Source organism: Rattus norvegicus, chromosome 3, assembly GCF_036323735.1.
Source record: "Rattus norvegicus strain BN/NHsdMcwi chromosome 3, GRCr8, whole genome shotgun sequence".
Taxonomy (NCBI): Eukaryota; Metazoa; Chordata; class Mammalia; order Rodentia; family Muridae; genus Rattus; species Rattus norvegicus.
The window spans coordinates 134,598,080-134,610,093 of record NC_086021.1 but is presented as its reverse complement, the minus strand read 5'-3'; the positions used below and the strand labels follow the sequence as shown (position 1 = coordinate 134,610,093).

The window sequence follows — 12,014 nt, the reverse complement described above, 5'->3', positions numbered from 1 at the left end:
GCTTTTTTTTTCCCTAGAGAGCATAACGGTTTGAGGACAGAGGGCTTTTGAGTTCCTAATAGTAAATCAAGTGCAGTGAGGTTCATGCAGTAGCTTGAACAGGCTGTTTACTTGAATGGGAAACAGACTCTCAGCTTGTTGGCATCCAGCGAACAGTGTCTGCTAATGTCACTAGTACTCGTAATTATTTTTAGAAGTCACAAGCTTTGAGTCACAAGTTAGGGTTCAAAGCTACTTAAATGGACTAAAGACTGAGAACTTGTTACTCAGCTTGATTTATTGGAAAGCTTCTGGCGATCAGCTCTAAACAAGGAGAGCTTCAGAAATGCCAGGGTAGCCTGCCCCCTTTCAAAGGACATTTTTCCAACAGACTGCCTAGTTACAGATGTGAAATACCAATTTTGCCAGTTAATTTTTCTTGGCTGTGTTGACCCAGTTTTATATACTTGACCTTCATGTTTGTTGTGTACTGCTATGTTGTTTTTACCGGAAGCATGGAGAACAGGAAGTAGTGATGGTAACTTTTCAATTAGCAGACCTTGAAATTGTTTTGTTTGCTTTGGTTTTGTTTTTGGGACACAGGTGCATGTCTCACTGTGTAGTCCTGGCTGGCTGAAATTCAGACTCCTGCCTCAACTTCCTGCAGGCCAGGATCACAGCCGGGTACTACCATGACTGGTTAATTAATATATCCATATTTAGGGCTGGGATTATAGTGCCCAGTGTGGTACCTAAGAATTAGAAGAGCAGAAGCCTGTTATAACGCTGGGCACATAGCTCTTACTATTCAGGGCGGTTGCCAGGGTACACAGATCACAGAGAAGAAAAGCACCATGTCTACCCCGCCTGCCGTCACCCTTCCAGGCTACGCGGGCTCCTCACAGCTCCAGCCTTTTGTCAGACAAAGGGGTCCTAACTCTCTCTATATGTGCTTGTGTATAATTTTAAGTGTGATTAAAATATTCCACAGCTTCACCCTGTGTCTCATGTTGTAGAATACTTAATACTACCTATCCTGATCGGCTTTTAACTGTTTTTAAATGCATTGAAGTTTACTGTGTATTTTTATGTTGTTAGAAAAGGAACTCAGGGTTCCCATATGCTAAGCAATCCCTTGAATTTTTTTCTCGTAGAACTGTTATGAACATGAAACTGCTTTAATCTATGTGTTATCTTTGGCAGATAAAGGGCTAAATACATAACCTGGGCCTTTATAACTGTGGTTGCTGACAGGTGGGCTTTACTGTAAGTGTCCCCATTGGTTGAGGGTGCCTGCCATCTGAAAGCCTCAACTCAGAGGCACTGCTGTCTGGCAAGTCCAGAAATTCCATGTCGAACAATCTCTTAAAAAAATAAAAAAAACTGGGGTTGGGGATTTAGCTCAGTGGTAGAGCACTTGCCTAGCAAGCGCAAGGCCCTGGGTTCGGTCCCCAGCTCCAAAAAAAAAAATAAATAAATAAAATAAATAAATAAATAAATAAATAAATAAATAAAACTGAAATATTTAGAACCTTTATTTAAAAAAAATAGGGATGTTTATATTGCTGGACTTCTCAATAACAAAGAAAGAACATACATAATACTGAAATCTAATCATTTATCGGTCTGAAAGTCTTTGACAATCTTTACAAAGATATTACATTTTTCTGTTTTAATATAGTTTTATCTGAAGAACAGGATAACAATATTTTAAATATGTAAGCACTTCCTTTTTTCTTAATTCCCAAATATTTTTTGGAAAAAAAAACATATAGAATTGAAGTGAGAAAAAAAATTCACTAAGAATGCCTTTAAAATGCCCTGTTAGCAAATGCATTTTGATTTGTTTTCAGAGGTTTTAAGTGCTCTGTTGTTTATATTTTTATTAGGAGTTTTTTGTTATGTAATAATTCTAAACTTTCATTATCATTCTTTGACTTGCTTGAGTGGCAATGGTGGGGTTTTGTTGTTTTGTTCTTGTTTACTTCTTTTTTTAAATATTTATTTAGTTCATGTATGTGGGTACACTGTCGCTGTCTTCAGACACACCAGATGCCCATTACAGATGGTTGTGAACCACCATGTGGTTGCTGGGAATTGAACTCAGGACCTCTGGAAGAGCAGTCAGTGCTCTTAACCACTGAGCCATCTCCTGTTTGCTTCTTGTGAGAGGAATGTGAGTGTGTGCATGTCTGCATGTCTGCATATGTGGGTGTGTGCGTGCACTTGTGTGTGTCTTGAGATAGATTCACTATGTAGTCCTCCCTGGCTTGCCTTGAACTTGCAAGTCCTGGCTAGTCTGGAACTCATATAGAGAGCTGACTTCCTCTGTCTCTCAAGTGCTGGAATTAAAGGCAGCCTCGTGTATTAGTCTTACTTGTCTTCTTAGGGTTACAATTTTGCAGAGCCAGCAGGTGTTTTCACACTAACTTCGGGAACCATTTTTAGCTTTCCAGCACAAAAGTGCACACTGCCTCATACAGTCTTCTTTTGAAATGGAATTTCAACTGCTACAAAGGCCAGTATTCACACTGAGAAGTAGAATTAATGGGAGAGCTGGAAAATGAATTCATATAGGCCATAAGACCTATAATTCATCCTTTTGAATAGTTAAAGATGGGGTTGGGGATTTAGCTCAGTGGTTAGCAAGCGCAAGGCCCTGGGTTCGGTCCCCAGCTCCAAAAAAAAAGAAAAAAAAAATAGTTAAAGATGATGTTGACTTAGACAGTGTTGTAAAAGAAATGCTTGGTTCTGTGAGGTCATTCTTTTTTTAAGGCTTATTTTTACTATTTTTAAGTCATGTGTATGTATATGGTCGTGTGCACATTAGTACAGGGTCGGTAATCTGAGGCAAGCAATCCCCCTAGGACTAGAGTTACAGGCAACTTTGATCTCACCAAAGGCGGTGTTGGGGACCAGATTGAGAGCAAGCAATCTTAATTTCTGAGCCATCTCTCTCTAGTCCCAAGGCTGCTCTTACTTTAGTTTTGCATTAAGGTCTCTCTTTGTAACTCTGGCTGTCCTGTCCCATACCATTTAGGTCAGACTGGCTTTGAACTCAGAGACTGGCCTGCTTCTGCCTCCTGAGTATTGGAGTTAAAAATAGGGGTGGTGGTGGCTGCTGAGGTAGTGCTCTGTTGGATTCTGAGGAGAGGGTATTTGGGGAGGAACTGGGAAAAGTAGAGGGAAAGGACACTATAATCAGGATATATTGTATGAGAAAAGAATCTATTTTCAATAAAAGGGGAAAAGAAGGTGAGGTGGGGAGGGGGGAGATGGCTTAGTTGGTAAAGTGATTCCTGAACAAAAATAGGTTTGAGCTCAGATGTCCAGCACTCACTTAAAAAAGCCATGTGGAGGGTTGGGGATTTAGCTCAGTGGTAGAGCGCTTGCCTAGGAAGCGCAAGGCCCTGGGTTCGGTCCCCAGCTCCTGAAAAAAAAAAAAAAAAGAACCAAAAAAAAAAAAAAAAAAAGCCATGTGGAAGGGCTGAGGCTTGACTTGCTTTTCATCCCAGCACTCTGGAGGCAGTGGCATGTAGATCTCTGTCAGTTTCAGGCTACCCAGCTCTACATAAATCAGACTGTCTTAATAAAATAAAGTAAAAGAAGAAGTCTAAGTTCAGTGGGGTCTATCTTGACCCCAGTACTGGGGAAGGTGGCAGATGGTCTGCAGAGATAGGAGGGCCCATAGCACTCTCTTGGTTAGCAAGCTCCAGGTAAGCTCCCACCTCAGCAGCAGTGAATGTCTCAAAAACTAGGGTGGGAGGCAGCCGAGGGAGATAGCCATACACATGTGCATACACACACACACACAGGCATCACACAAAAACAGAATACTTGTGCTAAATGAATGAAGACTGGGAGACCAGTTTACAGTTTGCATTTTCTGATATCTTTTATTCATGCCTAGGTGATGGACTACCTGGACTATTCAACAAATGAAGAAAACCCAGCAGCTACTGACGAGCAGATTGTACAACAGTAATACGTGGACTTATAATGATGTGTTTTTGATTTTCTACAAATAGATTTTGGCCTTTTTTGTCTTTTTTTCTTTTTCTTTTTTGTTCTTGGAGACAAGAGTCAGGACTGGAGTTCAATCCCCTGCCTTTGCCTCCCAAAGGTTTGGGACTATAGCTGGGTAACACCACACCCAGCAAGATTTGAGTCAAAGTTTGGATTGAAAACTGGGAACATTTACAGCGATGTTTGCAAACCCATATGTTTTTATGAGCTGGTGAAATCCCATGCTACATAGTGAAAATGCATTTTCTTTTAATTATGTTAAAGTTGTGCCTTCACAATCAGTTAAAAACATAGGGTTTATGTAGTTTCCAAAATGTATTATATACATTATATTTTTCTAAAAAAGAAAAAAAAAAAAGCTACCCTGACCTTCCTTTGTACTTTTCTTACTGAAATATTTCTCCAAATTCTAAGGATAGATCATGTATAATTGTCATAGCAAGTTTCTGTTTTTGTTAAAAATTTATGCAATTTTTTTTTTTTTGGTTCTTTTTTTTCGGAGCTGGGGACCGAACCCAGGGCCTTGCACTTCCTAGGCAAGCACTCTACCACTGAGCTAAATCCCCAACCCCGATTTATGCAATTCTTAACCCCTCTACAGAAATAAATACTTAAGACTGCAAGAAGGCAGTTCAGCAGTGAATGTTAGTCTAAGTTTTTAAAAATTTGTAACTCCCTTTTAAACCTGAGGACCTAAATTATTTCATCTGCATACACATATCGTTAGACTAATTTTTAGATAGGAGGACACAAAAGCTGAACCTAGTTTCTGCCGGTACATGGTTTATCTGAAGATACTCATTAAACTTCTGCATTTACTTTTAAGTTTTATTTTTTTCTGATCTTTGATCTTTGATTCCATTGATTGGGTAAGATTTCTTCTTTTGAATGTTTTTCTTATGTGACCAGACATAATGTATTATTTGCCGTGCCATCCTGACAATCCCCACATCACCACTGACTCCTGAGTTCCAGCACATTTGTATAAGTGAGTGCTGCCAAAAGCAAACATACTTTTTTCATCCCTTGTCTCACCTCCAAGATGAGTGGTCAGAGCAGTTAGCTTACAACCTGGAAAAAAAAAATTTCCTTCTGGTTCTTTGCAAAATCTCAGGTGTTTTTCTAGAAATTAGAGGTGAAAATTATTTTTCAGTTTTTTTTTTAATTTCTCTAAAGAAAGTACCAGGTGACAAGTTATTGCAGAAGTTCAGGATTTTGTATTTCTGTATAAATCCTGCTGCACAGGAGATGTGAGCAAGTCCAGCCTTCCATGTTAAGGCTGATTCAGCTTTTCAAAGTAAAAGGTGTATTGAAAATGGGTTAGACCTTTGAGATTTGAACTAAAGTTCACATTAAATGCTTCTTGTTTAATTGTTAACTTTTACTGAGTAAATGACAAATAAGAGGGACTGCCAGCCCCTTCATTCTTCTAGGTATAGGTGTGGGGTCTTTTGTTTACAGAAAAGAGCTGTCTGGAGGAGATAAGTGCCATTTACACTTCTAACTGTGCTTTCACTTAAAATGTCAGTAAATACCTGCCAAACACAGCTGTTAGGAAAACATCCGCATTCTCTTCAAGTCGATGTTCAAAAGCACCAGTTACAATTTTACAAAGAACGCTAATGAAAATTATTCTTTCTAAAGCCACATTGAAATAAAACAATTTCTCAAAATAATTTGGTTTTATTAATCTGTAGCTAATTCTTAATTATCTAATCTAAACTTCTGCTCCAGGAAAACATGAGCACATCTGCAAATCTGAATTCTGACTTATTTGAAACATTTTCTATTTTACCCAACCATCATATTGTTGTAATTAAAGTCTTATATGTGGGCTGGAGTGTAGCTCAGTGTTTGAGTACTTGCCTGCCATCTTCAAAGTGCCTTCCCGAGCACTGCCATTGAAACAACTTACTAAGTAGCTATAAATAACAGAAAGAATTTCCTAGAGTTCTACTCTCTACCCTCACTGCCAATTTCATGTGTACTTAAACAGCCCTCCTAGCAACACAGTTGAAAAGATCTTCATAGAGAAAATATAATACAGAAATACTTTGTCTTGGAAATCAAAATGAATAGATACCAGAGTTGAAAATTTGGCTCTGAAAATGTGTTATCTCTTCCTTTCTTGTTAACCTAACACCAATAACTTTTAAGAGGTAGAGAAGATGGAATTTTTCCCCCTTGAACATGCTTTTAAAACAAAGTATATTGTATTTATTAGTACTTATTGCAAAATAAAATACTTTCTAGAAAGTTCCACACTTGTGGCTTATCGAATAGAAATCACTGATCTGTTTGTTTGTCTGTTTGGTTTTAAGACAGGGTCTCTCCGTGTAGCCCTGGCTGTCCTGGAACTCACTCTATAGACCAGGCTGTCCTCCAACTCAGAGATCCACCTGCCTCTGTGCCGGGATTAAAGGTGTGTGCCACCGACGCCTGGCGAAATCATTAATCATAAATGCATTTTTATTTTCTTCTAGCTTGTAGCTACCTTTGATTCACGATTATACTTTATACTAGAGTGTGATTTAATGCCCTTTTGAAGGAAATACTTTTCTCCCATATGCTTCTGGCATTCACGTATTTTATTTACATGTGCTTACAAGTTTGAGTAGAGTGGCATGTTTGTAATAACTATCAGTGAGCTTTCTAAATTCCTTTGCTCTTTTAATGTCTACATTTCTAAAACTATTTTCCTCAAGTTCTACTCCAGGCAGAGGTAGGCTTTCCTTTACATTGGGTGAGAATACATCTAGTCTATTCAACGGATTCTCTAGAACTCCCTTTGATTCCTGTCAGTGACCCTTCAGAGATGGCAGGTGTACTCCTGATGGGAAGAGTACACTAGTTAAAGAAGCTTTTGTAGTTTTCTATAAATGAGAAAGGTAGGTTGGATCAACTCAAGGTTGTAGTGAATGATCAGTTCACCACATAGTAGGTTTGACTAGACAGTAAAAATACTATAAACAGCTTTCCTATTCCTTTAAAATATACATTAAAAAATGCCTAGTGTACATCTGGTTTGTCTGCAACTTCCCCATAGGACAGTGAGTGTAAATTCAGTAGCTTTTGTCCACTTTTCTCCCTTCTACATTGTATTCAAATTAGTACCTTTTTAAGAATGCATAATTGTATTGTATTACTTCTTAGATGATTGGTTTGAATATGAGATTCTTTTTCTAACACTTTTCTAGGTAAGTTAGTATAAATTAATATTTTTATAACACTATTAGAATTTTTATGGAACATGATTTAAAACTTAAATTTTTGGAGTGTTAATTTAGCAGTAAGTTAAGATCTTTTTATCATGTGCCAATTCTGACAAGAAAAACAACAACAAAAAGACCTTCCAGTGTATTAAATTTACTGCTGTGTTCAATAAATTCTATTTTAAAATAAAAATGAATATGTTTTATTTTGTATGGCAAAAAAAAAAATCATTGAAAATGAATGGACGACACACTAGCCCACACATCATGCCCACACAAAGGACCAGCATGGGCTTTTCCTGTTATTTAGCTTTGGCAATTTACCTTTTAAAACCCAGATTGGGAATGTGATACTTACTAGAAAGTTATATTGATGCCTAATAGCACCTGACTCCTTTTGAGACAGGAGCTTGCTATTTAACCTAGGCTGGTCTGTAACTCTAGATCCTGGTGTCTCAGCCCCTGAACTGCTGAGATGAAAGGCTTGCACTACCACACCCAGCAAGATCTTTTAGTAGTTACTGTCCCGAGTGTCTCATTCCATAGCCCAGTGTGGCCTGAAACTTGCTCTGTGGCTGGGCCTGGTTTTGAACTCTGGATCTCACAGCCCCTCACCTTCCAAGTACTGAGGTTTCAGGCATATGCCATCACGTTGGGCGGCCTTGGGCACTTCTGCTTGTTTGTCTGGTTTGATTTGATGCTTTAAGAAAGTATCTCAGCTCAGGGCTGAAGGAATGGCTCAGATGTTAAGAAGCCTGTAGTCTTAGGATGATGAAGAAATTCATTTCTTGCATGTATGCCCCGATGTGGAGGAACCTCATCCCACTAGTCCATCTATCTGGAAGGATATGTGTACTTTAGAGAGAGCGAGAGATGGCTGGAGCATAGGAGGAGGGAGAATTTTGCCCCTCAACCTAGATCCTTGTGGCTCTCTTCGTTTCTTAAAATTTTATGCTTCAATGAAGTATTCAAAGCCCAAATCATAAAAGTCTATTGTTCTCCCCTCCCCGTCTTTCCCGAGACAGAGTTTCTCCGTGTAGCCCTGGCTGTTCTGAAACTTGCTCTGTAGACCAGGCTGGCTTCCAACTCAAATCCTCTGCCTCCCTGGTGCTGGGATTACAGGTGAGCACTGACACTGCCCAGCCCCATTGCTATTCTCTTAATTAAGGTACTCATATAAGACTAGGGGTGTAGCTCAGTTTATACAGTGCTATGCTGTGGGTTTGAGCCTTAGCACTGTATTAAAAAGTATTCATGCCGGGGTTGGGGATTTAGCTCAGTGGTAGAGCGCTTGCCTAGCAAGCGCAAGGCCCTGGGTTCGGTCCCCAGCTCCGAAAAAGAGAAAAAGAAAAAAAAAGTATTCATGCCAATAACTGGTTTATTCATATCATCTAAAGGTTGGAAGGAACATGGCAGAAAACATGCATATGCTGTGAGTTAAGAGAGATAATCAACTGGGAGACTTATATTTAGATTTAAATAAAATTAATTTATGTTCTCTTAAAATTACATTAGTTTGAAGTTCATCTTGTTACACTAGAACATGGGAAACAGAATTAAATTTTATATTAAGGTCATTTCCATTTTTATAATCCTATGAGGTCTACAGTCTTAAGGTTTCATCTTCTTGGGTTGTCCCAAGTGACCCAGGTCAAGTTAAATTGAAAGTAGGGGCTGTGGGTGTAGCCTAGTGAGAGTTAATGCTTGGCCTGATACCTAAGAGCCCTGATTTGCTTCCTAACACTAAAATCTGTCAATCAAAAGTAACAATGTTTGTCCCCAGGACCCCCAAAATAGAATGCATCAGAAAAGCATGAGTTTCTGCGTGGTGGTCTGAGAAGGGTTTCCACAAGCTGGTGTTTGAATGCTTGGTCCCCAATTGGTGAGCCTGTTTGGGATAAATTAGGAGGTGTGGCCTTGTTGGAGGAGCTGTGTCACTGGGGATGGGCTTTGAGGCTTCCAAAGCCCCCTCCCCCCAGTGTCTTCCTCTACCTCCTGTTTTCAGTCAGGATGTGAACTCACAGCCCTGGCCCAGCTCCATGCATGCCCTCTGCCATGCTGTCTGACCTGATGAACTGACCCTCTGAAACAGTGGGCAAGGTATCCGTTAAATGCTTTCTTCTGACTGTGCTGTCATTTGTTCTGCAGTATTTCTGTCCACACCTATTCTCAATCAACACGTTTGTATCAGCTCTTGTCTGTTAAACACGTTTATCCCTGGGCCTTGGGCTTATCATTCTCACTACATTAATGAATGCTATTGCTGGGGCTGCATATTAAATATATAATGAATTATTTTGGCTTATTTAGAGGGGTTAGAGACATCATGCTATAGTAAGCCATAGTGTTTTGCTGATTTTGATTAAACTAATTTTAATGGTATAGCCATCCCTAAATCACCTGACTTATTTCTCAAGAATTAAAAAAAAAAATCCAATACCATTTGTGTAAAATTTTAATCTGTATTTACAATACCTAAATTGTAGTCCAGAGACTTAACTGCTTAAATGTGAGCGATGCACTATCGAGAGTGGTTTTGAGATATTACAGATCATAAAAGCATGCTCTTGGTTTTAAATCTTCACTGCCTATTTTCAAATTGTTAACTGGTAGTTCTAATAATGAACTGATATTTATTCACATTAACACATCCATGTTTTTGAGAAACTCAGGAGATAGACATGTAAAGATGTAGGTCTGTTTAAACTCGACTATCTGGCTTTACACTTAATGCTATTTATTCTGCTACTATTCTGGGTTCCTTTAAAACAAGTTTTCAGGGTCTGAGGGTGGGTGGGTAGTACTCACCTTTAACCTTAACACTCAGGAGCAAAGGCTGGTAGAAAGGTGAGAATGGCTCCTTCTGAGAGAAAATGGGCTTCTTATAGAGCTCTTAAAGGAATTACCTGGTCTGCTTTCTGGGCCATTTGAGTGAAGGATTTGAATAGAGTTTATTTTGAGGCAGTAAACACTAAGTGTCCTGAGACTGGCAACCTGGGATGCAGCCCCCAGGGACCGGTCCTCTTGAACTGTTTACATAAGGCATCTCAAGTCGCCAGTCAAGCTTCTCACAGAGTCCAGCTGCAGTAGATGGGGGATGTTGCTTTTATTTTTGGCCTGATACCTTTCTGTCTCTATAATTAACATGGAAGTTTTGCTGGATTTGAAGGGAAATTCCTCAGTATTGGCTACTGATAATTTTATGTTTGTTTATTGAAACAAAGCCCTGGCAGCCTGGAACTCACAGAGATCAGCCTGTCTTTGCCTCCAGAGTCCTGGGACGGCACGGGCCACCACATCTAGCTCTGGGAATTCCTTTCAGACTTTGTGTCACTGAAAGAAGGCTTTTAAAACTTTTTTTTTTAATCTTTATTAACTTGAGTATTTCTTATTTACATTTCAATTGTTATTCCCCTTCCCGGTTTCCGGGACAACATCCCCTAACCCCTCCCCCTCCCCCCTCCCCTCCCCCTCCTCCCCCCATTACCACCCTCCCCGCAACAATCACATTCACTGGGGGTTCAGTCTTGGCAGGACCAAAGACTCTTCCCCTTCCACTGGTGCTCTTACTAGGATATTCATTGCTACCTATGACGTCAGAGTCCAGGGTCAGTCCATGTATAGTCTTTAGGTAGTGGCTTAGTCCCTGGAAGCTCTGGTTGCTTGGCATTGTTGTACATATGGGGTCTCGAGCCCCTTCTAGCTCTTCCAGTTCTTTCTCTGATTCCTTCAACGGGGGTCCTATTCTCAGTTCAGTGGTTTGCTGCTGGCATTCGCCTCTGTATTTGCTGTATTCTGGCTGTGTCTCTCAGGAGAGATCTACATCCGGTTCCTGTCGGCCTGCACTTCTTTGCTTCATCCATCTTGTCTAATTGGGTGGCTGTATATGTATGGGCCACATGTGGGGCAGGCTCTGAATGGGTGTTCCTTCTGCCTCTGTTCTAAACTTTGCCTCCCTATTCCCTGCCAAGGGTATTCTTGTTCCCCTTTTAAAGAAGGAGTGAAGCATTCGCATTTTGGTCATCCTTCTTGGGCTTTTAAAACTTAATGGAGAGATGCATGCACATGCCACTGTGCATGTGTGTGCGCGTGTGTGCGTGTGTGTGTGTGCATGCACGCGAGCATGAATCTGTGTGTATGCCAGAGAAGAGTTGGGTTCTTCCTATCTGCACATGGCCTCTAGGGATTGCTTTTGGGCTGGTGTTGTTAGATCTTGAGTACCTTTACTCATTGCTACCTTCTAGCCCTCCCTCAGAATAATTTTACAGGTAGAAAGTATCTTTCTTAAGTAATTATGTTTTGATGGGTGGGGTTAGGGGACAGGGGATGGAAGGTTGTGTCTTTTTGGTTTGGCGTTGATGATCTCCTTCAGGGACTGTATGTTAAACATGCTCTCTCCCACCAACTTACTCCCTTGGCCTTCTCCATAAAGTTTCTCTCTCTCTCTCTCTCTCTCTCTCTCTCTCTCTCTCTCTCTCTCTCTCTCTCATACACACACACACACACACACACACACACACACACACACACACACACACAAAAATGCGTACTTGCGTATACATGCACTAACAATTTTAAGAGGAAAGCTCTGAGGGTTCCGTGGCACACTTCAGTGATAGAGCACCTGTATAATATTCCTAAAGCCCTGCATTTATCCACAGCCTCCCATCATAAATAACATATAAATATGTACATATCATAAAAGTTTATAAAATATTTTAGTTGTATAATTAGCATTTTCACATATGGTTGAAGAAGAACTGTTTTCATCTTCTTAAGTTACTCTGGAAATAGTAT

The 12,014-nt window shown here is 40.0% G+C and overlaps 1 protein-coding gene across 2 annotated transcripts in view; it reads left to right on the top strand.

Annotated features, from left to right (window-relative positions):
• Positions 1 to 7,410, top strand: part of Sppl2a (signal peptide peptidase-like 2A) — a 44,069-nt gene extending 36,659 nt beyond the window's left edge. The window contains exon 16 of one of the 2 annotated variants that reach the window (XM_006234920.5): positions 3,890 to 7,410. In XM_006234920.5, coding sequence (XP_006234982.1) covers positions 3,890 to 3,964 — 75 coding nt within the window. In that variant the 3' untranslated portion in view covers positions 3,965 to 7,410. The remainder of the gene's footprint in view (positions 1 to 3,889) is intronic. The other variant, NM_001107770.1, reaches the window with a different exon arrangement.
• The last annotated feature ends 4,604 nt before the right edge of the window (positions 7,411 to 12,014 follow it).